The sequence below is a fragment of the Cannabis sativa genome, chromosome 1 (assembly GCF_029168945.1).
Source record: "Cannabis sativa cultivar Pink pepper isolate KNU-18-1 chromosome 1, ASM2916894v1, whole genome shotgun sequence".
Taxonomy (NCBI): domain Eukaryota; kingdom Viridiplantae; phylum Streptophyta; class Magnoliopsida; order Rosales; family Cannabaceae; genus Cannabis; species Cannabis sativa.
The window spans coordinates 39074322-39102090 of record NC_083601.1 but is presented as its reverse complement, the minus strand read 5'-3'; the positions used below and the strand labels follow the sequence as shown (position 1 = coordinate 39102090).

General features: G+C 32.2%; 3 protein-coding genes and 1 non-coding gene across 6 annotated transcripts; 2 read left to right on the top strand and 2 right to left on the bottom strand.

Moving 5' to 3' along the window:
* Positions 1 to 2387: 2387 nt before the first annotated feature.
* LOC115707246 (putative FBD-associated F-box protein At1g61330) lies at positions 2388 to 4978 on the bottom strand. The gene is made up of 3 exons (XM_030635142.2): positions 3624 to 4978; positions 3227 to 3391; positions 2388 to 3122 (listed from the first exon to the last, which is right to left on the bottom strand). The coding sequence occupies exons 1-3, from the start codon at positions 4689 to 4691 to the stop codon at positions 2763 to 2765; spliced, it is 1593 nt and encodes a 530-aa protein (XP_030491002.1). The 5' UTR covers positions 4692 to 4978; the 3' UTR covers positions 2388 to 2762.
* An 8332-nt stretch (positions 4979 to 13310) lies between these two features.
* On the bottom strand, positions 13311 to 17360 carry LOC115706899 (uncharacterized). Its single transcript, XM_030634665.2, has 14 exons — positions 16989 to 17360; positions 16832 to 16894; positions 16657 to 16709; positions 16405 to 16485; positions 16167 to 16240; positions 15878 to 15960; positions 15695 to 15801; positions 15453 to 15595; positions 15327 to 15374; positions 15198 to 15250; positions 14420 to 14504; positions 13935 to 14001; positions 13730 to 13846; positions 13311 to 13599 (listed from the first exon to the last, which is right to left on the bottom strand). Exons 1-14 carry the CDS (start codon positions 17174 to 17176, stop codon positions 13475 to 13477), a joined length of 1287 nt encoding a protein of 428 aa, XP_030490525.2. The 5' UTR covers positions 17177 to 17360; the 3' UTR covers positions 13311 to 13474.
* Positions 17361 to 17389: 29 nt separating this feature from the next.
* On the top strand, positions 17390 to 17461 carry TRNAD-GUC (transfer RNA aspartic acid (anticodon GUC)). The gene has a single exon. It is a non-coding gene; the product is annotated as a tRNA-Asp (tRNA).
* Positions 17462 to 17468: 7 nt separating this feature from the next.
* On the top strand, positions 17469 to 26195 carry LOC115706898 (anaphase-promoting complex subunit 4). 3 transcript variants are annotated; one of them, XM_030634662.2, is made up of 21 exons: positions 17469 to 17964; positions 18246 to 18339; positions 18438 to 18549; positions 18765 to 18856; positions 19303 to 19386; positions 19566 to 19805; positions 20120 to 20194; positions 20477 to 20628; positions 21598 to 21758; positions 21845 to 21945; positions 22030 to 22104; positions 22561 to 22740; positions 23290 to 23372; positions 23453 to 23551; positions 23650 to 23754; positions 23986 to 24118; positions 24257 to 24484; positions 24561 to 24713; positions 25014 to 25095; positions 25542 to 25657; positions 25883 to 26195. In XM_030634662.2, the coding sequence occupies exons 2-20, from the start codon at positions 18271 to 18273 to the stop codon at positions 25634 to 25636; spliced, it is 2319 nt and encodes a 772-aa protein (XP_030490522.2). In that variant the 5' UTR covers positions 17469 to 17964; positions 18246 to 18270; the 3' UTR covers positions 25637 to 25657; positions 25883 to 26195. The 3 variants fall into 3 exon arrangements, with proteins under 3 accessions (XP_030490522.2, XP_030490523.2, XP_030490521.2); XM_030634663.2 differs by having other exon boundaries at positions 25873 to 26195; XM_030634661.2 differs by lacking the exon at positions 25883 to 26195 and having other exon boundaries at positions 25542 to 25842.
* Positions 26196 to 27769: the final 1574 nt, after the last annotated feature.

Here is a 27769-nt window from a genome sequence, read left to right as displayed (position 1 = left end):
AGAGAGGTTTCAAATGAAGACAAGGCATTGGAACTTTGGAATAAGCTGACTTCAATCTACATGAAGAAATTACTTGCCAACAAACTGCATCTAGAAGATCAATTATACACACTTCGAATAGATGAATCTAAAGAATAATTGAGAAAGCAGCTGGATAATTTCAATAGAATAATATTAGACTTGAACAATCTTGGAGTGAAAATAGATGATAAAGATAAGGCTATTATCTTACTAATTTCACTCCTCGTATCAACACTTGATGAATCATGTATGGCAAAGAGACTTTTACCATGACAGAAGTTAAGGCTGCACTTAATTCTAAAGAAACTCGGATAAAGGAGATGACAATAAAGAGACCAATCGAGAAAGATTGCTCATTTTCATGGAAAAATTCTATTATATGTAGTTCTGCTTACACATTAATTTTAATTATTGAAAGCGTTATTAATCAAACCAATAATAAATACTCGATAGCGTTACTTCAACATTAAAATCTAACAAAATGGTAATATATTGTACGTAATTGTTAATAATTTTATTATTTTAAATTAACGTGTAACTATGCAATTATTAAAACATAATTAAAATTGAATATTTTTAATAACCAATAATATAAAAATTACTATGTAATAAATATGTAATTTAGTATTATATTTTTTAAAAATTTACACAAATTTACTTTTTCAAAAGGCGTTAACTTTTGAAAAACACGTGCAACATGACATGAGTGACGAAACTACATGCAACGTAAGGTAAGCCGCCGTTGCACCAATTCGTCTATCCTCAAAATTGGGAAAATGTATTTACATAAACATATCTATTCTATTAAATTTTATTTCCACTTTTATGTTAGCATTCATTCAATAATAAATCGAAATGGCATGAGTGACGAAACTACATGCAACGTAAGGTAAGCTGCCGTTGCACCAATTCGTCTATCCTCAAAATTGGGAAAATGTATTTACATAAACATATCTATTCTATTAAATTTTATTTCCACTTTTATGTTAGCATTCATTCAATAATAAATCGAAATGGCATGAGTGACGAAACTACATGCAAAGTAAGGTAAGCCGCCGTTGCACCAATTCGTCTATCCTTAAAATTGGGAAAATGTATTTACATAAACATATCTATTCTATTAAATTTTATTTCCACGTTTATGTTAGCATTCATTCAATAATAAATCAAGTGTAGTTAACTATTTTAATTTCTTTTTCAAAAGATAGAACTACTTCATTCAAACAACCGAATAAACTACAAAGAAAAAGGCAAGTCTGCAACAAAAATCTATATTCTCTACCTAACATTAACTTCATCATCTAAAGCTATTTTTGCAACCAATTATTTTGCTTTCCTTACACATCTTAATTATATTAGCGCGCCATAATTAATTACGCCAATAATAAATACTGAAGCGTATTACTATTTACATTAAAAACTAACTTGTTAGACATATATATGAAATTTACGTAAGTAGGTAGGTAGAATTATATTTTTATACATTAAATTATTATTATGTAAATTGAACTCGGTATTTTTAGTAACTAATTATTTGAAAAATATTAGAAAATTAATAAATTTGTATTTTTTGTTTAAGTTTTATTAAAATTTAAATTCCGCCACTACATATACATTGCCTAAAATTTAATAAGTATATCATACTTGCTATTAAAATGATATCAAACAAATAATGTTTTAAGATATACATTATTTAATTAGTTTGTAAGGAGCAAATATCCACTGAGAGCAACATTCGGAAAACCAAGGGTAATAATGTATATATATTACATGTTAAGGTTTATCGATCCAGGTGTTATTAAATTTTCATACAGTTGGTTTTCATCATCACATGAAGACTTTGTAGAGACTGGGATATCGAGAGTGTTTCTTCCTTTTTTTCCCCTTGAAAGATAGAGTCATGTTTAAAAGAGAGTATCTCTCACATATTGATCTCATGATTCTTTTCTAATATTTACTAGATCGAGTTTGATTGAAGATGGTTGCTAATATTTTCTTACTTGGTATATATATACTTATTTGCAATATTGTTTGATTAGCTTAATTAGCTAATATTTGATGTTTGAGAATCGTACATTTTTGTTTGATTAGCTTAAATATTATTAGCTAATATTTTTTTTAGATAAATTTCATTTTAATATAACATAATATGTACAAATACAAATCCAATATATATAAATACATTATTACTTGTTTAAATTGCATCAATATGATCAAATTTTATTTATATTGCATCAATATCATTTTCTTTATATTATATAAATATATTCTTTTTCCTAATCCTTTTTGTACATTGAAATATATATGATTACACCTAATTTATCGTTAAATTAAATTTGTTCACTAACAATTAAATTATATATTTGAGTTTATACAATTAGCACAAAAAGTATATAATGAAGCTCAATAACAACTGATTAAATTAAAGAAAAACCAAATATCCACTGAGTCCAACATACATAAAACAAAAGACAATACATAAAACTAAACATAAGAGTTCTTTGTAGAAATTAGCCAAATACACTGACTTTCATCATCACAATGATCATCATATACACTCAGCTAATTCCTGGACACAATAAAAACACAACAAGAAACAAACAACAAGATAAAGAAATTTCGCAGAAATTAAAATCTAAAAAAAACATATATAGGATAGGTTCGATCGGTTGAGGACTGATAGATAGTACTCGATCTCGATTATTACTAGTCCATAATCAATGAATGGATCAAAAAGCTCATCAATACCATTTCCTCACATGAGTGGGAGAGATGGTTTTGTCTTTGGCATTCTCTTGAGCAATAATTTGGATTTTTGGAGAGCATTTCCAATCTTGAAACAGGCGATTGAAAATGACTTCATTTCCAGGGTCAATGTACATATTCATATGGTCCTTGTTCTTTGGGTACACCAGAATCATCTCTTCCATTTCAGGTGACCTTTTAAGAAACATTCTCACCAAATCTATTTCTTGGTTAAGAAATTTAAACCCTTTCAACTTCATCACCTTCAAGTTTTCGAAAATCGTACTGAACGATTCAATGAATGGTTTCTGGTGCAGCTCATAGTAAAGATCCGGAATCAAATTGAAATTGTTAACCTATACATATTTATATATACATAAACAAGAACCAAACAGATCACACATTACTAATTAATTATATAAATTAACCATTAATAATTTATATATATATATATACTCACATCAAGGAATAATTTCTGTAAGCTGGGACATTTTCCAACAAAGTCAGCAATATCAACGGCATTGCAAAAGGTAGTGTAGTCCATAAACACCTGAAGTTCCTTCAAATGCCATAGACAGAAGTCCAGACTCCCAAAACTCCCATTGCGCATTTTAGCACACGCTCCCTGCAGATTAATTACATTAAAGAGGGATTTTTGAATCCTGTATTAGAACCCAATCGAAGAAGATATATAGATCATCTATCCAAAACAAACACTCAAATAAGATTTAAAAAGGAGAAGCTACAGCCTACACATAACCTGAAAATGTGCTATCCACACGTACGTGAGAAATAATAATAATAATATATATAATGAAAGAAAAAAGAATTCAAATATTATTTATATATATATATACCTCCATAACAGTACTGGTTATGGTGAGCGTGGACACATTATAAAGATTTAAATGGAGAATCTTTTCCACATAGTAATAAGGAGTGATTCCTGTTCTAGGAGTGGAGAAATTGAGCATGACGTCCTTCAACTTAGAAGTGGGTGGGTCATTATTCATCAAGATCCGAATACCTTGAAGAACTGATCCTGAATAGTGAAGTGACTCGAGGTTTGGACAGTTAACATCAATATAGAACATATCCATAGAATTCCCAACTTTCAAGCTCTTAAACTTGAAGTTGTCGTCATGGGTCATTATCCTTATGACACTAGGCCCAGAACAGTCAGTCATGTCCAGACTCTCCAGATTCACACAGTGTTTCATGATCCTGTACACTGTGAACTCGCAAAACACAACCTTTCTCAGCACCAAAGTGGTTATGAATCCCAAACCTGCAGCTGATCTCAAACGAAGCCGAGATGGGAGACTGAATTTGCAGTATTTGAGCTTCAAAACCCTTAGGGTTTCGGAATCCAACAACGAGTGATGGAACTTGAATATGTTGAGCGATAAGTCGCAGTCGAGATCTAGAACTTTGACACCTTTATTGAGAGCAATCTTGATCCAATGAGTGAGTCTGTGTTCTTTATCGGTTGGGTCCATTAAGATTTGCAAGGTATCGATGTTTTCGCCAATGTGATTGTCCATAATGCGGGTGACGACATCGATGAACTCGGTTCGGTTGTGGAGTTTTCTGTAGAACTCGTTGCCAAACAGGAGGTTTCGACAGTAACGCCACGTGTTCTTGAACCGTTTGGACATAACGCTGAGTTGAACCAGTATTCTGGTTGGCAAATAGGTGAAGATGTGTGCGAGAACATCGTCACCTACATTACCACCATAGCTTGGGATAAGTGATGAGGATTTCCTAATTATTCGACGGTTATTTTCAACATGAGGAACACCAACACCAACAGCCCTCTTCCCTGTGATGATCTTATTATGATTCTCCTTATTATTAGGTTTCTGGACAAGAAGAGAGGCTTGGGTTAGGCTTTTTCGGGCACGGCTGCGAGTAATTGGAGCCATTTTTTTTTTTTTTGACAAAAGAAACTGGGATTTTTTGCTAAGAGTGTATACTAGCAGTACTGGTTATGCATGAAATATTGAAAAGAACAATAATGGAGGCTTAAGGGTACACAAAAGAAAGAAGAAGAAGAAGAAGAAGAAGATATGAGTGAAGGTGCATTGTACTGAGTGAAACAGTGGGTTTTATATTAATTAGTAGAGGCCGGAGAGTGTTTAGGGGAGTTACATGATATTTATGTATTAAATTCTTCATTTATTATTATATATTTTTTTTATTTGTTGGGTTCTTTCTGAGGGGGTACGAAGATAAGAATGGCTATGCTTTTGCCAGTTTTGTTTTCCTTTTCTGCCGTTTTGTTGCGAAACGTTGTCGTTTGTTGCTAGTAGGGCTTTATATCTTGCCTTATATGATGGTTCCTATACGTTTTTATGAGTATTTTGGCAAAGAAAAAAAAAAAAAATGGATACTCTATTAATTCTGGATACAAAACTTTTCTTTTCTTTTTTTACAAGGACAAAACTTTTCTTTAATTTCTCAGTAGTACTTCAAAGAAAATGGTCAAACGTAATCTGCCTCTACTATAAATGTACTTTTCTTTAAAAGAAAAAATATATATAAAAAGAGTCTTCTTTTTGGACACTCTAACCGTTTTTATTATTTTGGTTAGCCATAATTCTCTAAAAATTATTTTGTTATTGTTAAGGTATATGATAATTATACTAATAACAGTATGACACTTAAGAAATTCTTATATCACTATAAAAAAATGTTATTTTTGTGACAATTTTTTTAGTCACAAAATATTTTTTTTTGTGACTAAATATGATTTTTAGTCACAATAAAATGTTATTTGGGACTAAAACATGGTATTTAGATACGATTGTCACTAATTTAGTTTTAGTCACAATAAATTGTAATTTTTGTGATTAATACCTTTAGTCGTGAACCTTTTAGTCACAACATAAGAATGATGATTTAAATTAGTCACAACTTTTTCACTTTTAGTCAAAAGTTTTATTGTCACTAATTTAGTTTTAGTTACAATAAATTGTAATTTTTGTGATTAATACCTTTAGTCATGAACCTTTTAATCACAATATAAGAATGATGATTTATAATTAGTTACAACTTTTTTACTTTTAGTCAAAAATTTTGTTATGACTAAAAATAAAAAAATTTATAGTGTATATAAAATATATATTGGCCGTGTCATATGGAAGACATGTTAGTGAAAAAGCAAGTACCTTTTGTAATGGCTACTTAGCATTTACTATACAAAAATTATCCTTCTCAATGAAATATACATACAGACAAAAAAATTCATTGTAATACTTTTATGATTTCTTGTTTGTTTATATTTTGTAACTCCATAATTATCTGGATTATTGTCCAGCAAAAGAAATTAACTGGTTTAGTGAAGTGTGAGAGGCTTGTTTGACATTATATATATTCTTTTGAAAGAGAAATCCTAAAAAGCACCTAAGATAAGATAAGTATACTATTGGTACAATTTAAGATAAGTACGTACTACAAAAAATAACATATTATACTATTGGTACAATTTAATTAGTACCTCTTATAGATATTTTAATTTAATAAATAATATAAAATATTTACAAAGCAGCAAATAATTATTATAATGTGCCTGGGCACTTTATTAAAGTACCTAATAGCAAAACTTTTTTTCAAAAGTCACTTTTATTATACAATGTATATCTTTGGAAAGAGAAATGTTATTAGGTATATTTTATGGTGCACAACAACATCCTCATATAGTGTTACGTGCTAGTGGTTAATTAGTAGTTTCCTACATTATTTAATAAATTAAAATATATAAAACTCGATATTAATTTATATCAATAATAATATGTCACATTTTGTAATATTTTTAGACAACATAAAATACCTCTTAGTATTTCTTTTTGTGGAAAGTATAATTCACCACAAAAGAAAAAAAAAAGTACTTTTATTTTCATTTCTAATATAGAAAATGTGAACCCGTCGTTCCCAAAAACAAAAGTAGAATAATTACATATGTGAATCCTGGGCTAGAGACTCTTGTAGATTGTTCTATTTTTTTTTTTTTTTGGATATTATAACGTACATTTGAAACAGCAAGATTATGAAGCAAAAAAGAACATTTTTCACTCTTTTCTTTTGCCAGTTAAGATTTGAAAACACTGCATGCATGGTAATGTGATAATTACATGAAAATGTCTTTTTTTGAAATTATAATTCTGAGCGTTACACTTCTAGTCTAGTCTAGTTGTCTCTTAGTCATCATTTACCATAAGTTGATTTTCCTTATTGTAATATGACAATGCATTAAATTTTAATATTAATGATAAACATATTTTATTGAAATATTAGATTTTTTTTTTTAAGATTTGAAATTTAGTATTTTTTTTTCCCCTTTTTTCAATTTTAGAATCTTATCATCATCAATTACTATTGGCTGTCAATTTTTTTTCTACTTCTAGCTTCTTCTTGTTGTTGTTCTTTCTCTTTCTTTTTGAAAACTGAAAATTTTAATTAACTTCAACCCTTAATTTTTTAAATAAGAATATATCCAACATACTTTAGCACGGTTCTCAAACAAAATATCTTATAATTATATGTTAGCATTTTAATTAGTTGTATATATATAGTGCATTCATTCATTCAAAAGAGAGCCACGGCCAATTGCTGACCAGTTCACAAACATTTAGATATATAACACTCTTTTCTTAACTAACTATTGTAAATGTTTGGTAAGATGGTACATAATTGAATATAAGACTATTATTAGCTTAATATAATGATATATATATATATATATGATACATACAAACAAATCACTGGTTTAATTAGTTGAGAATCTCTGTCGAATATCCAAAATAATAATTACATAAAATATTATTTTTTGTAAAAAAAAAAATTACATTTTTACATTTAAAGAATTTTTTATATTTTTATAATTTTTCATAAAAATAATATGAAAACAAAAAAAAAAAATTATATAAAAGTAACATAAAAATTACATCTAAATAACATCAAAATAACATAACAAGAGTACAACATAAAAAGAGTACTGTATTTTCTGTAAATAAAATAAAAAAAAATGTACAAGTATTTAAAATTCCGCAAAACTGTATTTTTATAATTATTTTTTATTATTTTTTGCATATTTGTGAAATAATCCCCATTGTTTTTTTTTTTGTATATATGCAAACCAATTGATGGACCTACATGATCACTATTCGAAAGTCCTATTTTTTATTTTTATTTTTGTAGTATTGTCCCCTTTAAATTTATAAAATATTATATAATTTTATTTTATTCTCTCTCAAATAAATTTAATTTTTTCCACTTAGATTCCGCTTATATTTTTATTATATACATTGTCCACTATAGATTTGATTATATTGGTGTGTCCCATGCTAGAATTTAACTATTTAAAACATATAGAATGGAGTGTTAAAAACGGATTATATTTTAGCACAGTTCAAAAAAAAAAATTACTTTAATAGTATGTTAACTTTGGTACATACATATAATTAAGAGTTGTATCAAATTTGATACTAGATAAAACATTAGTGTCAAATTTATAATTTTTTTTTTATTTATTTACCATCACTAATTACGTTTATATTATTTATTTACTATAATGTTACAAATTATTATAATTTATCAACTATCAATAATATATAATTAACTTCGAAGTATAATTATATATGGTACATTTAAAGTATAATTATAAATAATGACTAACTTATTTTTGTATGTCAAATTTAATTTAATTAACACAAAATTGGAGATTGTGGCAAAACTATTTTCGAGTGTAGTACTATCTTAAATAAGATATATGCATAATCCACTAATATGTAGTTTATAGCCTCGTTTAATGTTAATTATAAACATTTTACAAATAAATTTATTATATGTAATAGTATGTAGTACATCCCTTAAATTTGTTTAGATACATGCATATATTTGTTACGACCCCAACTTTAAGTCATGAAAGATTTGTAATATTTATAATTTGAGTAATCAAATGTCACAATCTACTAAGTATTTACTTGATGATTACGTTTAATATTATATTAAGTATTTATTTTAAGATTTTGTGAGTCATAATAACTTCAAGTAAATTTATTATTCATTTTTACACATTCATTAATTTAATGCTATATACAAGTATCTATCAATTAGATTATGTCAACGATGACTTTAATAAAACATAATTGTTTTATTAATACTTTGTAGCGCCGCAATTTAAAAGATACACATCCATAATATTCTGTTACCATGTTCTACATGAGAAAAAGTTAATGCTCTTCAGCATTATAAGTAGGTATACATTTGTAACAGTTTGATATGCACTTCCACTGATCAATTTTCTTTTTGGAATATTTGTATTTTACTTTTAAACACGTATGCCAGACACGTAACGAATTATGATGCTTAATTTTACCAATAAACATAAATTTTAGTTATCCCACAAAAAAAAAAAAAATCCAATTGTATAAACATCATTGAATGCTATAAAGTACAATTATCAGTAAGGTTTGGTTTTGTCATTGCAACTTCATATAAAAAAACTTAATTGATATAATTTTAACAAAGTACCCATTTGAAAAATAAGATTTTATACATGTTTTTCTAACAATCTCATTTAATATAATATGTAAGGTACAACCTTATTTACATTATGAGTGTAATCATCAATTGAATTTTATTAATGACAACTTCAATCAAGACTGATCATTGAGAATTTGGTCTTATTATTTTAGTTAATAGTACAATATTTATATATCCTATTTTAATATATATAAGGAAAAATACTGAGTAAGTTGTGCAATCTCACATCACTTGGGAAATGTCAAGTGGGATGATTTTGAGATTGTGTAGGTATGGGACTACAAAGTTGAAGAAAGCTTAAATGGATTGATTAACACTACCTATATCAATAAGGTGCATATTGTTTTTGGTAGCCCATCACGAAAGAACTCCACGGTTAAGCGTGCTTGACCTAGGATAATTTCAGGATGGGTAATCTCTTGGGAAGTTTTCCTAAGAAATGTGCGAGTGAGGACAAAGCATGTTGGAAACACTTGTGTTGGTTTGTAGGGCCAATCATCAGTCCATGAACCAGCTAGAATAACGTACTCATGTATAAGAGCCATGAGTCCATGGGGGAAAGCCTAATGGAGGCTTGAAGTGGGGACATTACAAATGGTATCAGAGTCTTGACCCAGCCAGAAGTGTGGTCGACGAGGACGTCGGACCCCGTAAGGGAGAGTGATTGTGATAGTCAGTAGTCCCGTGATCCGTAAGGAGAAATATTGGGTAAGCTGTGCAATCTCACACCGCCTGGGGAAGGTCAAGTGGGATGATTACGAGACTGTGTAGGTATTGGACTACATAGTTGAAGAGAGCTTAAATGGATTGATTGATACTACCTATATCAACACGGTGCATCTTGCTTTTCGGTAATCATTGAACGAATGTGTTGAAGTAGATAATATTTTTTTTTCCAAGAAGGTATTATTTCCAAATTTATTCTCTAATGTACACTCAAAAATAATTTATGTTATTTAAACTATTATAACCGACATAGAATATGAATGAGAAGTCTCCAATACAGCACATGAATGAGGAATCAACGAATAAAGAAATTTACGAATGGGAAAGTATAACAAAAGAGCTAAACATCACAAAACCAGTTAATGAGATTGAAATATCTAACGTGTTAGGCAACAGTCTTGACAAACTGGAAAAATAAAGCCTTTTCACGAGATGTACGCAAAAAGGATATGTTTTTGCACAAGAAAAGATGATATTCGATGTGCTCATGGGGTCATTGTAATGCACAGGTGGGTTTGTTGTTTTGAAGGTTAAAAAAAACCACATCACCAGACAGAGAAAGAAAAAAATGACCTCATGATGTAACTAGAACTGGATGTCAGGCAGCATTGCGTATTTTACTCTCATGATCATATAACACTTGGAAATGCAAAGAGTTCAACATAATACACAATCACGAGCTGGCTTCACCAAGTGAGGTACAATTCTTGAGATCATATTGAGATGTGTTTGATGACTTGCTCGCCCAAGTTAAGTCTATGAACTCGGTAGGAATTAAAACCGCCAACATGTCTCATGTTGCTTTGCAAAGTGGTGGTTATGAGAGAGTGCCATGTCAACTCCGAGATGTGTACAATAGGATTGACGATGCCAAGCGAGAAGAAAAGGTAGAGACAGACTCAGAAGGGGCATTTGGATTTCTTGATTGTCTCTCTCGAAGGACCCACATTTCTTCATTGTCTATCAGGTGGACGAGGACAACTGATTGGCTAACTTATTTTGGGCAGATGGAAACTCGCGTATGGACTATGTGGCTTTCGGGGATGTACTAGGATTTGATACAACCTACATGACAAATGAATACAATAAGCCTCTGGTGTCAACCACCATTTCAACACATGCATTTTTGGGTTTGCTCTCCTCCTACACGAGAAGTTGGCGTCCTATTCTTAGCTACTTAAAAAAAATTCTTAAATGTCATGGACATAAGAAGCTAAATGTTATAGTTACTGACTAAGATGTGACCATGAAACAAGCTATCATGGAACACATGTCAGATGTTACACACCGTCTATGCTCCTGGCATCTAAATACAAATGCTTCCAAAAAAGTTAAAGATCCAATTTTTAAAAAAACTTTAAAGATATGATGTACAACTACTACACGGAAGAAGAATTTGAAGCAAAATGGTTCGATGTCATCGATAGGATTCAACTAACAGATAATGAGTAGTGCCAAACAACATTTGACACAAAGAAACAATGGGCAAAACTTATTTAAGGGGCTCATTCGTCGCAACCATAAATATGACAGTCTAATAATGACTTCAAAAGCAAATGCACGCGACCTCACCCACTTAATCGTAAATGCTTGACCACGTACTATAACTAATGTGTTGAATTCTACACAAGAAGTATGTATCATAAGGTTGCTGAGCAGCTTGATCTGGAAAATAATTATTTTGTCATTGGTCAGGTGCCCGAAGGAGAGTAGCAGATATTCAATATTAGAAAGTTTCAACATCCCAAAGTAAAGTGTCAAGTTCATTACTCTGAAGGCCAAAGAGCTCTACAATGTAGTTGCATGTTATATGAAAGTTAAGAGTACTCTTGTAGACATTTATGGGCTACAATGAAAAGATTAAACATTAGGAGAATTCCTTATACTCTTCTCATGAAGCGATAGAACAAAACCGCAAAGACAAATCTCCACCTACACTTTAACCAGCCAGCGCCACCACAACAACACATTTATGAGATGGCTAGGTTTAGATCTCTTACTTCACTAACTCATAACATGGCTTTCCATAAAGCAAAATTAGAGACTTCCTACACCCATTCAAAGAAAGAGATTAAACGACTAACACTAATGCTCGAGGAAGAATTTGAGTTGAGCTCCAATTCAAAAGGAAAAATGCCACAACTTGAAAGATATCGTAACAACTCCAACATTATTTAAGAACTCAAAGCTGTGAGAACCAAGTAGGGCTGTACAAAAAAAATTGTAAACTGCCCAAACCGAATAACCCGCCCAAACCGAATCGAAAAAACCGATAAAATTTACAAACCGAAATAACCCGAAAAAATTACAAACCGCCCAATCTGTTAATTGGGCGGGTTGAAAATAAGTCCAACCCGCCCAATTAAACCGACCAACCCGACCAACCCGATTTTGCACCTTTAATTTATTTTTTTTTTAACTTTTTAGTTTTTATTATATATAACATAAATGATTAAATATATAATTATATAAAGTTATATACTTAATTATTAGTTTTAAAGTCATATATATAGTGTTGTACTTTGGTGGAATATGATTTTTTTAATTTATCTTTTTAATTTTTATTGATTTTGACTTTAAAAAAACAAAAAAAAAGTTTGGCCTGGGCGGGTTAACCCAACCAAACCGCCCAAACCGTTGGTCGGTTTATAGATTTTTTTTTTACATTGGGCGGGTTGCACTTAAATTTTAGCAACCCGAACTTTAGATTAGGTTAGAAAATATATAGGATAAACTGCCCAAACCGACCAATGTACAGCCCTAGAACCAAGGGCACAAAAAATACAAGAGAAGGACCAATTTCCAAAAAACTTAAGACACTGCAGTATTTGTCGCTCATCTGCCCATAATTGTACTGTTAACTACTACTATTAACAGAACTTTTTTATACCTTTTGATTTTTTAATTAAAAATAAATATTAAAATGGGTCAAAAACACCTACAATAACCGCTTCAAAACTCAAATTTTTTTTAGCCGATGTAACAACCTCAATTCATATAATATAAAATTGAGAGATTTTTTAGTTAGATAAAAAAAACTAAGCATAAAAAATCAAATTTTCATAATATTACCCATAAATAGATAATACCCACTAAGAGTGCACATATATATATATAAATATATATATCTATACAATAAACCCACCCACCCACACAAGTTAGTAGCTAGTAATCGAAGTTGAATTTTGTATATATCTCTACAGCCTAACACCTCTAGCTTTCATTTTTTTTTTCTTTCATTCTATCATAATAGAAAAGAAGGGGAAAAGGACTAACATAATTATATCTTTTTTTCTTTTTTTTTAAAAAAATCTCTTCTTAATTAGCTGTTGATATTTTCGTTCTTAACATTCGAACCAATGTACAGCAATAAGACAAAATCAGCTCTTTTCTCAATGTGTTACCCAATCATGAGAAGAGCAACATACACGTTTAGTCAAGAATTTTGATTGAGATTCTCATGTTCGGACCCACTCTTTACGCCATCTTTGTTAACATTAACGTCACTCTCCACTGCTGACTCAAAAGAAAAACTCCACACAGAAGCACAGTTTTCTTCCGCTACATAAAACATAACAACAAAAACATCATTAGAAAACGAAGACCAGGCAAACAAATGAGCTTGCTCTGCTCCAAGAGAAAGAAGAATCAGACATATCATATCATGAACAAAACATATCATTTGGATTACCACCCAAATGCAGATCATCATCCTCGCTGCCATCGCCGGGAACAACAAATCTACGGTGCCCTGATGAAGAGGCAGCCATTGGCAAAAATGGATGAAACGAGAAGCCACTGACAGTATCTGAAGTGTGGCACATACAAAAGTTAGAATAGGAAGTGTAAGTCATCTCTAGTTCAATGTTTCCACATCCTAGAAGACCAGAGTATACCTAATGCAGCTTGGAAGCTCGATACCCATTGCCCGGTTTTAAGATCATATATATGAACAGTACCATCCTGAAATCGAAACATTAACTTAATACAAGAAACAATGGAGTATTGATTTGCTTAGGGAAACTTGCAATCGTCTCATTTGGTTTCAATTATCATCTAAAATTATGCTCAGCATATGCCTTGCAGCAGTCAAGGGAACAAATCAACATATTAGAAACACCAACGTCTTAATGTGACATGGCTTTGCACTGTTTCAAATTTGGATGGGTGCACCATGCATTGCATAATATTTATAGTTTGCTTCTGATATTCATTTGGCTGGGAAATAGCCATGCTAAAAAATGTGTCAAGGGTATAGCCCAAAGAAACTTGAGAGTAAGATGGTATGGTGGAATAAAATTACAGCTAAAAAGTGTAATTCATCAATTAATCATAGCCCAAATCCAAAAATACTTAGCAATATAAAAGTTATGATGCTTGCCTGACCACCTGTACCAAGATGCTGGCCTTGTGGTTCGATATCAAATGATATCCGCTGGTTGGTGTATTCTGATGATCTATATAGCCTATAAGTAGGTCCAAACAAAATGAGAGCCGTACATTGATTTTTATGATGTGTAGTAAGTTAGTAATGTAGAGGGTCATACTAATAAATGGCTTAACCCCTAAGTAAAATAAAAAAGCTGGAGAAAAATCAGTAAGCATGTCAGTTAGGAGAGAATGCCATGGATTTTGTTTAGAAGAAATCATGATATGCATTCACACAATGAATGGTCAGTACTTGCAACTTCAATTATACATATTATAAATGAATTAAGTTCCTCTGGTGTTGTAACAATCAATGACACCATAAGCCGCTTCAAAAAAGTGGATACTTGGTTTCGCAAACTGTATAATCTTCGTCCTGTCAAGAAAAGAATAATCTTAAAATTGAAGGGGTAAAGTCACTAATAACTAGGAATAGTCACGGACTTTCCCATGCACCCTTTCTGGTATAACTGAGAAGAAAAATTACGGATCCAAAGATGAAAAGCAACTCCAAGAAATAAGATTGAAGATTTCCAATCCTGCTTGTGTTTAAGAGTATACAGATGTAGTCAAAAGACTAGAAATTTATGCATGTGCAAGAAAGCATTTACAACTTATAAGGTCAATGAACTTTGCAATATAATACTATTAATAAAGAGAAACCATTAATGAAAACGTGGTCTGTCCCAACTAAATAAAACATATATATTTTTCAAAGCCTAAAAACTTACTTGTACACAACATCAACAGCTTTGCGCATATCCCAGCACAGAATATAAGGATCCTTCAAGGTATTTAAAAGCCTAAAATGTTAATTGCATAAAAATAATGAATCACGTACAAAAAATTAATATAGGTACCTTACGTCCTCCAGTGTATAAATAATTTCCATCCTTAGAAAATTGAATCTGAAAGGAAAACAATATAATGGTTGCCTTCATGTCTATCTATTTTAACGACGAATGAATGAAGGGATGCCAACTTACATGTGTAATCCCACCTTCTTGGCCGTGCAATACATATAAGAGTTCCATATTGTCTTCTCTATATATTCCAGTGGTCTGGCTGTAAGAACCGATAGCTAACATTCCAGAATGAGTTGGACAGAAAGCCATTGCAGATAATATGCCTGTAAATCAATGCAGATAAAAATAAGTGTTCTCTTTATCAACACAATTCTTAGCATAGCAGACCTTATCTTTTAAAAAAATAAAAAAAAAAGGTTAACCTGTTTGGCCCTCTTTGTTTCCTTGAAGTGTTGAAAATTGTTTAAATTCTCTACCAGGGCGATGTAAGTCAAACACCCGAACAGATTTGTTGTATCCTGCAAATATCCTACAAACATTATTGGTAAAGTAAGTAAAGAAATTCCAAAAGACCAACAACACCTGCACAAGGAAGAAAATCTTACTTTGTTCCAAAGGGATTGAATGCAATTGAAAAGGCAGCTGTTATTTCATCCATAGCATCATAAGCACGATATGTACAACGTAGCTGCAATTATGCAGAATTCACATAATTATTTTGAGACTACTCATCATTAGAATTGCTCTAATCATTACATCAAAGACCAGTCAACTAAATCATACATTAACTAGGCTGTAATAAATAGAAAGACGTAATACAATTTTATTACTAAAAACATCACATAAATACCAAACAGAGAAATTTGAAGAGAAGACTAGACAATGAGTAAGAACCTCTCCGGAAGAAGCATCCCAAAGATGAATAGGATGATCACGACTTGTACTGGCAAAAACATTGGTCACTGGGTCTGAAATATTAACAAATCTTTAAAATCAGACTTTGAAAAAGATCACTTGTTAATGCAGTAAAAGTGAAATTTACTTTTCCTGACTTAAGTTTTAAGCTTAGCATTTTTTATACTAATAGGACAATAATAACAAAACTTTGGTAGTGAAAAAGCTTCATAAGCACCTGAAGCAGACATGTAGGGGTACCAACAAAAGTCATACACAGATTCTCCTTCATTCACAACAAGGTTTGCAGCATACGAATCTGCAACTTAAGAGACAACTCTTAGTATCTATATGACAAAGAAAGTCAGTAATATACAATATATCGAGCTTAGATGAATAAAATTCACTTACTCAACAGACCAAGCAAACTATTATCTTCCATTACTAAAATTTGAAGAAAATTTATGAATACCCATTGATTTAACCTTACCCCCTCCATCATTTACAGAAGAGTCGTCGAGATAATCATTCCCATTTTCTGGTCTGTAATTAGAAATTGCACCAAAGAACAAAACAAAACCAAAATGAGATCACTAAACATTGAAGATAAGTCGTTGTAGAATAATGAATATGAATACATAAAAATAAGTAAATATGATACATACAACATAAAGGTACGGAAAGTATTGTCCTCTGAGTTGGTTAGAAAACATGAACCATCTGGGGACCTGCACAGAAACCATAAACGAATGATAACTAATAAAAATAAAAAATCCAAAAGTTTGAAAAAGAGAATGAGAGTGTGTGTGGAAAAACAAATACCATTTGACGCTCTTGAGGAAGTTATTAGGGTTTGGACCAGTTCTGAACTGGTGGAAGAAGTGGTGGGTTCTGTAGGGAGGAACATCGAAGCGAATGACAGGCCACTGGTAAGGTTCCTCTTGGTTGGTGGGGTCATCTGTAATATTGGGCAAACTTGGTTGCTCTGATTCACAATCTTCTTCAACCATAGTTCAAACGGAGAAGATAGAGAAAAAGGTCACAGCTGTTACCGCCAAAATGCGAGAACTGCCCCCTTCGCTGATGTTTTTTTCAGGCGGGACTGTGGGCCTGCTTTCTTCTCAATTCTTTTGGGGAAGCTTTGCTCCCTTTAATCCATTTTTCATTTAAGTCTATTAAAATTTAATCTATATTAACTTAAATTTCTGAAACATTTCAACAAGGTCGTTGTAGTATAGTGGTAAGTATTCCCGCCTGTCACGCGGGTGACCCGGGTTCGATCCCCGGCAACGGCGTATATATTTTTTATGTACATTTTTTTCAATTATTATTATTATTATTTTTAAGTGTTTTCCCGCAAAACATGACGAACGAGTTACTGAGTTTGAGTTTGAGCTCCACGCCGTTTGCATTCTAAAAATTTCAACTTTGCCATTCTTTTCTGGTTCATCTTCATCCTTTCCTCTCTTCTCTGTAATCAATAATCAATGGCGTCTCGTTTTTTCAAGAAAATTGTAGAGTAAATCTGTATTGCCAGCTAGGGTGAAGATATCCGGTGATTTGTAGGAAGTGATTTAGTCATATTTTTCCTATCAGCAAGCACTGCCTTGTTCTTCACACCAACTCCACAGTCCACAGTCCACACACACAGACACAGCTGAAGATTAACCTCACTCTCCTCCCTCTCTACACTACAGTGTTTTTCTTCTTCTGAACACATTACCTCAGGCTCCGAGAGCTCCTCCACCGGCCACTCGTCCTCGGTCCCTATTCTCAACAAACCTGCACAACCAAACAGGTAAATGAAGTCTTTAGACATTTTGTACTAAAATCAAAGAGAAAACATTGTTTAATTTTGCGCTCCATTCCACCGAGCTACTTATAAATTCCGCCTTTATTCTGACTAATTCTACTTTCCCATTCAAATTCTCGGGCTTTCTGTCATTCAGAAATTGCATCGTTTACAGTCATACTTTCGCGGTTTTTGTTTCATTTCATGGTTAGGGTTTAGTTGTGGTTAGAAACTTTTAGTTTTTAATATGTGATTGTCAATTTTTTTGTTGTGTTATTTCACTATAGTGTCATATATCGATCAAGCTTAAAAATGGAAATGGACGAGTCTCAGCGAGGGCTTCCCTTTCAGTTGCAGTTTGATAAACCGCTCGCCTCTCAGGTTTGGGTTTTTCTTAGGTTTACAGTCAAGTATATATTTCTGTGTGATATTGTGCGTGATATTGTATCTATACTCTTCATTGAATTATGGAATGGTAGACTGTATTAGCGGAATGGAATCCAGAGAAAGACTTACTGGCGATGGTCACAGAGGACTCCAAGCTTTTGCTGCATCGTTTCAATTGGCAGAGATTGTGGACCATCTCACCTGGTGAATATTCGTCTCTATCTTTTCCTTCTTGGCTTGGGGGTCACCATTTTTTTTAACTCAATTTTATTTCTTATTCTCATTGGAGCAGGTTTTGTAGAAAGTGGTTGCTCATCTATTTAATCATTATTAGAAGTCTCTTAGCTTCATATTGTGTGTATGGTTGAGCATTTGCTTTTGTTCTTGGCCTAAAGTTTTTCCCTCTAAAATTTGTATAGGAAGGTGTATAACATCTTTATGCTGGCGACCTGATGGTAAAGCGATCGCCGTTGGGCTTGAAGATGGAACTGTTTCATTGCATGATGTCGAAGTGAGTAGAATAAATATATATGTATTGCTTGGTTACTTATCAACGTACCAATTTTTAATATGACTGCTTTATAAATTGCATTTGCCAAAATTTGTATTTGAAAGTGATGCATTTGGTATAGGAAAATTATCTGTGGCTCTGTTCTGTCAGTAGGCTTTACATTAGATATTGGAAGGCTGAGCCATGTATTGTTTATAGTTATGTGGTAGAAGCTTTTAGTCACTTGATGATGTTGTTTCTTGGATGCTTATGGTATATTTTGACTAATTAAGACCAAGCTTCAGATCCCTGTCCTAGCATATTTTATCAATGTCATAGTTTGTTAAAATCTAAAAATTATTTTTCATGCAAATAATACATGCATGAATTTCAGCTACGTATTTCCCTTTATTGCTCTGTATTTGTGATGTTCTTATTGGTATGTTTCTTTTGTCAATGTCAAACAGAATGGAAAACTACTTAGAAGCTTAAAATCCCATAATGTTGCTGTTGTTTGTCTAAACTGGGAGGAGGATGGACAGCAGATTAGAGTATGCTTCTATAATTTTCATGATTAACACTATCTCATTGTGTCTGCTAAAACTCAAATATTTATCACTATTTTGAGAAATATTTTTTTAAAAAAAAACTCTTTGCTGGAATAATTATATTTATTTTCCTAACAAATACTCTCATTGCAATCCTACTTTTTTTCTTACTTGGATTTTAGGATGATATTGGTAGCATGTCGACATATGAAGATCGTACTTCTCGCTTCTTCCCACCAGCTCCAAGAGTTCCTCGGATACAAGGATTGGTCTCTGGAGATGCTGGCTTCATGGATGATAGTGAAGATTCATTTCAAGACCTGTCAAGTTCTTCGCAACAACGCTTTAATATTCTTTGCAGTGGAGACAAAGATGGAATCATCTGCTTTAGTATATTTGGAAGCTTTCCAATAGGGAAGATTGTGAGTAGTCATCTTCTCCTTGAAGTAGATACATTATATTGGTGGTGACTTTGATGAACAACAATAAAAAATTGACTAAGTTTGAGTTTTGTACTCTAACTGTCACACAAACCTATTTAAAGAGAAAACATAAAGTATTCACGATCCAATGATTGAAACAGAATTCATGTTTTTTTTTTGGATTAATGTAGCTGCAGTTTTTTTTTTTTTTTTTTTTTTTTTTTTTTTTTTTTTTTATAATGGGGTTTATGCTTAATGTGTCATTTAATTGCATGTGATGTCAACTGAATCATTTAAACCTGTGAATATGCCAGAACATACATGAGTGTTCTGTTCCCTCATCTGATACACGCGCCGAATGCAGACTTCAAAATGCTTCGATTTACAAGGTAAGTCCATTGTTCAAGTGGATGTGATCTTTGGAAAGATGTATTTACTGCAAAATGTTTGTTCTTGTTGGAATTTTTTCATAGGTAATTTTTAATGATGTTCATACTTAAGGCAACCTTTAGTTCACTTTCTTTAGATATATGCATGTATCAATGAAGGTTCGGGTGCAAATCTTTTATAGAAGTTAAAGTACTAAAAATGCATATGATCTGATGGAATATATATCATAAAGATAAGAGTCAACTAGTCTTATTGACCAAGCTAATATACCATTGCATTAGGTTGCCTTGTCAAAAGATCTTTGTCGTCTGGTGGTCATGTGCTCGGGAGAATTAGTTAATAACAGGGATGGATCAGTAAACTACAAAATTGCTGAGCATGGTATACATGGATTGCATTGCTTAACACTTGATACTTCAATATTTTGGAAGAGGTAACTTTGATATAGAAATTGTGAGGTCCAAATACTGTATTTTATTTTTTACCCTGTAGTTATATTTAGTCTATGATTTCCTTTCTTCATGCTCACTAAGTAAGTTGATATCGACATGTACAGATCATGCAATCACCACTTGATCTAAAGATATATGGAAGTTGCAAACTTGTAGTAAATATGTTATGTTCGCCCGTTCTAAATACGCCTACCAAAGATTTTGTAATGAAGCCTATAAGATTTTCTTTAAAGAGAAATGGTGGGAGGGGGTACTTATTTTTATTTTTGCATCAGCTTGTGATTCTATATAATAGAGAAGCTCCTATCTACAAGTAAAACTACCATTTTAGCATTAGAATGCCAATTTGGCTGTTAGATTCCTTTGTAAACAAGTCTTTTTCGTTGTTCTGTTACTATAGTCACTACTTGTTACTTTGGAAATTTAGCACATGAAGCATTTCTTTGGACTCTTTACCTTGAATGGGCTGGGGTAGCTTTAAGTTCTGCCTCGTTCATAGTCATTCTTCCTTTTATTCTGTTTATTTTCTTTCTTCTTTCCCAATGACAAGGTGAATAAGAAGATTCAGCAGCATAATGAATTCGGTGTTATTCTTTTCTGATATAAAGATTTTATAACTTTCTAGGACTTTTTTTCATGGTAATAGCAACTTTAACGTTGCGGCCCATATGAATTGACGAAGCATGCCTTAGGCTACATGATGACCTTTCTTAGATGGAAGAAATCTCTCCTCCAATTTCTAACTGTGTTCATTTGCAGTCTTGATTTAATAGTCTTTTATGGGAAAAAAACAAAGAAGTTTCGACAACAGAATGATATTTTTTTTCTTTGTATATTTCTTTCTGGCATAAAGTTCTCCAAGTGTTATATCTACTCAGCTCTTACTACCTGCATCTGAACTATATTTATCACACCGTTTCCTTTCTCACTCTGCATTTCCTCTGATCTAGGAAAAATGAACTCCATCAAGTGGCTCAACAAGCTTCTAACATTGAAGAATTGACTGAGGTTATTCGAGCGTCACTATCAATTATGTCCAAACAGTGGTCTGATGCTATGCACACTTTTCATGAAAAGTTTGATTCTATATCCGATCTAATTGTTAGCCATGGTAACTTATTGGGTACTGTTAGATATATATTCTCTATCCTAATTCATAACTATTCTTTTGATTTATTGGTTCCATCTTTGCTATAGGACTTGATTCCTCTTCTCAAGAGGAGTTTTTAAGCCTTCTTGGTGGTGCTCGGACCAGTCCACCAATCCAGCAATTTCTCGTTAATTCTCTTGGTGAAGTGGTATATATATCTTACTTAAAATCCCAATTTGCGAAAACAGAAATACATACTTGCACATTTGATTCAGCAAGTACTATTTTTCAGGGGGTGAAGCGGGTGTCAAAGGTTGTCTGTGGTGCTGGAAAAGAACTTCAGCATATTGTCTTAAATCATCTCCAGGTAGTTTATTGTAACTTTTCTCATGATTGGTATGGTTTTTCATTTTGGTCATGTGAAGAAGGGAAAGAAGAACTAACTTTTACTTCTTGTAACTAGTTCTCAGAACATGGTACGAATATGGTAGAAAAGTTACATGGTACTTGGTAGATGTTAGGGATTCATATGTAAATTTTATGCCTTTTAATTGTGCCTATTTAAAAAGGTATCAAACATTCATATAAAATAAAGAATACAGAATAAATAAAAGAACTAAAGAAAGGAGAAGGTAACACTGTAGAATTCAAAATGTGGATATTGTTTGTATTTTTCTGCAGTTTGATCCATGGTTCTACTTGTGTGTGGAAGTTGTTAAAATTATTAAACGATTAGGAGTTTCTTGCTTTAACAATAGGCTGTCATGTTCCTTGTAAGAAGGAGTTGGAGTAGAAACTGAAAAATAAAAAATCTCATCTTCAGCCTGCTGCAGAAATTATTGGATTCCGAATTGGAGAGCTAAGAGGTTTTTCAAGATGGCGTGCACGCTACCAGAGCATAGGTTTAGATGAGACACTCATCAGTAATGCAGCAGAAAAAGTTGGAATGATAATTGTACAAGTTGAATGGTTTTTGAGGTTGCTTTCTTCTGTGGTGCAGCAGGTATGGCTTCTAAGGATCCACCTAATTAATAATGTTTCAGGATGAGCCATTGATTTACTTCTGTTCAGGCTTCATTTTACTTCAGACATTTTAAATATGAAGTCTTCTGCTCCATCATTTCATATTCATCTTTTATTATCACGCAAGAAATTAAAGACATTATATTAGCTGAATGATATTTGATCAAGAATCTGCCAGTAACTAAGGAAGCCTGTTTAACATTTATTTTTATACCAGTCCTGTTAAAAGAGGGAGAGTACTTTACCAATTTAACTCCTAGATACCGCAAACAATGGACCTGATCACTTTATCTACTGCCCCTCTGTTGTGTACATAGTAATCGTATTTCCATTTATATAACGGTAACGAAAAACAAGACAACTAAGGAGAGGGGGTAATAATGAATGTGTCCTGTTTCAGCCTGCTTGTTTTTTCAGAAATTAGTCAGTTGTGGATTAACAATTTCATATGAATGCAATTTATTTTCTCTCATAAATTTTGTTTCTTGTTTTGGATTCATGATAATATCTTTCATTTAATTTTTTTCAGTTCTCAAATTTCTTCAACTGGCTTTTGAAATGCATTAGGATACTGATGCAAGAACCTAGTGATCAGCTTCTACCGTACAATAGGTTTGTCTTGGCTCTACCTTAGTGTTTCAATCAGCTGTTGGCATATAATTTTGTTTTGTCACAGATTTTTGTTTTTGCAGTGAACTTGTTGTTATATTCCTGAAGTTTCTATATGATCAAGATCCTGTTAAGCAATTGTTAGAAGCGTCCAATGCTGATCAAATTATTGATATTGATCTGTAAGTGCTTTTTTCCTGCCCCTCAGACATCGGTGATATACTGTGTTTGGAATACCTGTCAAGATCTTTAAACAATGCGATGTTTCTAAATTACTCAGGGAAACAATGCAGAGAGTCAAAGAATTGTCTCACTTTGGGGGATTTTCAGATTGTGATTATCTGCGAAGGACATTAGCTAAACAATTCCATCAGATGGAGTCTAGGTACACTGCTCCAAATTCTCCTTCTTTTACCCAATTTTAACGTGTTGAAATTTGCCAGCCAACTATCAATATTCTGAACCTGGAACACCATACCAAGGCTCTCATTGTTCATATAGAAAGAATAATGAGCTTTTCGACTGATGAAAATACGTCTCAGGGTTTTGTTATTGTATATACTCCCAATCAGTGATTTTATTTTGGAATATACTTTTCCTGTTGATTGAATTTCAGTTTCAAGGAGGCTTTTCTGATGCCCTTTACTTCAATTTCAAGAAAGATACTTTGTGTGGATTTATTGCCGCTTGCCCCCCTTCCCCCTTCTTCAGTATCTCTAAACATTCCTACTTCCATATCTTACTATGAGGTACCTGCTACCAGTAATTGGCATTGTTTCGATGATATTTTATTCTAGTTTTTAACTTGCATGATCGTACAATGTAATTTGCATAAATGATTTTGTACTCATTCTTTTTTTTTTCTGTGAAAAATGATTCCTACGCAGGATTCTTCTCAAGCTGTCTCTTATCAGCAGACTTGTCGAGGCAGTTTTGTGGATTTCATATCTTTCCAAATACCAGAAGAGTCTTTCTCCAATATTGCAAACTGTATAGCCATAGTCAGGGGGTTTACTCATGACTCAAGCTCTCTGAAGAAGGGTTATACTTCATTGGAAGCTCTGTTGTTGCACATTCCTGATGGCTATTACTGTGTGGATATATCCTTGTATAAGGTAGAGATCTAGACTAGATCTACTATGTAAATCTTTAATGTCTTATATTGAGCATTATCATCTTTTAATTAAACAGGAAAGTCAAATTGTATTGCTGTTGAATGATACAACTACCAGCTCTGAAAGCTCTGGAGATGCTTGTATGATGATTGTGCAAGCAGCTGATCTTCCATTTGCATCAATCTCAACACCCACTTGTGTAGATTTTTGGAAGTTGCATGAACTAAAGGTAATCTTTATCTTTGCCTTCTTTGACATATTACTATAAACGCATAAAAGAATATTATTTTCTTCCCTGTTGAGATTCTCTCTCTCTTTCTGTCTATTTTTTCCATTTTATTCGTTCGTTAGCATGTCATCTTCAATAAATTGCACATGCTATTTATCGTATCATGTCCAATTTTTCGTCTTTCATCGAGGTATCTTAGTGAGAGAACAGAATTTCCTCTGATGAATTTTCTGTTTCTCTTCGTTTAAAAATATTCAGGTGAAGTTCTTTTTGGGTATAATACTAAATTTCTTTGTACAGGACAATATTATTTACTTGGAAATGGAGGGTGAGAAGGTTCGGAGTATTCCCCACTCTGTGATTGCTCCTCTGGCAGTTAGCTGTAAGTTCAAAAAAAAATTAGTTGATTTTTCGTTTCAGGAACACAATCAACAAAGTATCTTTGCATTTGGTCCATCGCCGGTGGCTTCATTAAAATAAAACTTAAATTGCTGAAATGTTTCTTATGTGCATTTTTGTTGCCCTTCTGGATTGAAGATAAACTTACTTGCCCCATAAAAAATACACACGCAGAGTTAAATGGAAAATTCTTTACAGTTTCTTGGTAGAGGAGAAAAAAAGGTATTGCATAATTGCTTTTGCATAGTAATGCTTTGCGAGACCTTAATAAACTAGTGTGCTGAAACAAGCCAGTGTCAACAAATCTTTAGATAGCAGCCAGTAGTCCGCCTTAGCTTTTGTCAGTCAGTTATATTAGGTTGTTGTGATTGCATGTCAACACAAAAACAGAAGCAAGTTTTCTGACATTTCTGCTCATTGTTTTCACAGCATCAAGAGGTGTGGCTTGTGTCTTTGCTGCAAGAAAGCGTGCGTTGGTCTACATATTAGAGGAGGATGAGGATGAGGTCTCAGAAACAGAATGACTGGCCATTATGTCGAAAGTGGTAACCATTTTGGTGAAGTGATGTTTAATTTAATCGAAAGCACTAAAATGAATGGTTTTATTCGTTTTTCACTATACGCTTCTCAGCATATCCATGCTTGTTGATTAGGAGCAATTCTGTTGTAAATTGGAATGGAAACATGATATAAATCAAATGTTCAATTTGTTTTGAACAGTTTTGTCAAATATGAATCACACAACTATAATGAGCTTAAGTCCCTTCCAGGTTTAACCACATCTGCTTGCGAGGCCAAAAAGAACAAGATTCAGTTTAGCTAACCCTTTTGGACACTAAGCTTAGGAACGTTTTTGTGGGTAAGAGATCTTAAATTCCATAATCCTGTTTTTTGTTTATGTTTAATTTTTTAGGTGCAATGTTGTATGAGTGTAGATTAAAGTAAATCCAAAGCAACTAGCGGCCTGTTTGCGGTTCACTTATGGTGATAATTACATGATTTATGGTTCTTTTTAATTTGTTTGACACATATATTGGTTTATGCCATAGTTTTACTCATAATTAAGTTTACTTTTTCCAAAAACTCTTAATTTTTTGTCATAAAATTTTGGGAAAAGTATTTTGCTCTTATTTTTGCAAATAATAAGTGTAAAGTACTATTCATCTTTGGGTTTATGCCGATTACTTAAGATTATGTGTTTTACACTTATTTCCTCTTATTTTTGCTAATAATAAGTGCATGCTTATATTATGCATCCTTATTAGTATTGTGCATTTTTAACAACATGGGAAATTTGATTAAATATGCCTCTATTAGATTAAAATTAACCACTTAAATTAAAGTTAATTTGTATAAATTTTGTGTGCCAACTTTTCAGTTTACTCCTAAATTATTCCTCTCATTTCAAAGAGTAAAATGGAAACTCTCTTTCTATACTCTCTTTCCCTCGCACTCTAACAGTTTCTTTCTCACCTAACCGAACCGACCACCAGAAACCACCTCAAAATTCACCAATCACACTACCGTACCACCACCCACGACCCTCTCTCTCTGGTTCTCTTTGGTGCGTGGTCGATGACCCACGGCACGTAGAGTGAGTGGGTGAGGTTTTTGATATAAGAGGGTAATTTGGAAATATATGAAAAATAGATTTACATTGCCCCAGTAGTGATTTAACATTAGTTTAAATTGTTATTTTTTGACTAATGTAAGCATGTTTAATCACATATTTCTCGTTGGAAAATGTCAATCTATTAAAAATTTTACTTGAATAAAAATAAACTAATTAAAAATGAATTAATTTATGTTTTTTTATGAATAGCAAAAGTGTGAATTTTTTTTATATATATAAATCACACAAATGTAACTACACATATGAATAATGTGGGGCAAATACACAATTTTTTTTATATATAAATTACACCAAAACATAGCGTATGTGTGATTTTTAAAATAAAAAGTTCTTGTTATCAAAGTAGTGTTTTTTTATATATAACTTAACGTATCCTTTTAAAAAAATAGATTTCCAAGGTGTTGCAAAATATATATTTAAAATTATACTAAATTTAGCACAAAAATTACATTTCTAATGTTATTTTTTATTTATCCTTTTGATTCTAGTTAATGTTCTTAATATTAATAAGTTTTTGTTTTTTAATATTTTTTTATATTTTTTTTATATTAAATTTGTCAGACTTTTTTTTTAATGGAAAATGTATTTTATTAACTATAAACTTCAGATACTAAATAAGATAACAAATTCCAAATAAAACTACAATTAGGATACAATGTAGAAACTTTAACAAAACTATGAATAACCACAATAGATTATTGTTTAACAAACAACAAAGAGACATTCCTTGTTATCAGTTTATAATCTTGAATTACATGACCAACAAAGAAATTATTTGTAAACTACTTATAGCTTGAACAAACATACTCAATTTGTTTCTATAATCACTGCCGCCAGATTCTTTTTATCTAATTTAGAGTCTCACAAACTCCCATCGTTTCAACAACCTCAGGATTCACTGCTGCTTGTGAGGAAAAAGTGCAGCCTTCAATTAAAAGACCATTACAATCTCTAGCCATTATGCCAAAATCATAGCTTCGACCACTCTCAAACATAGTTGCGTCCACACTGACCTTGATACTAT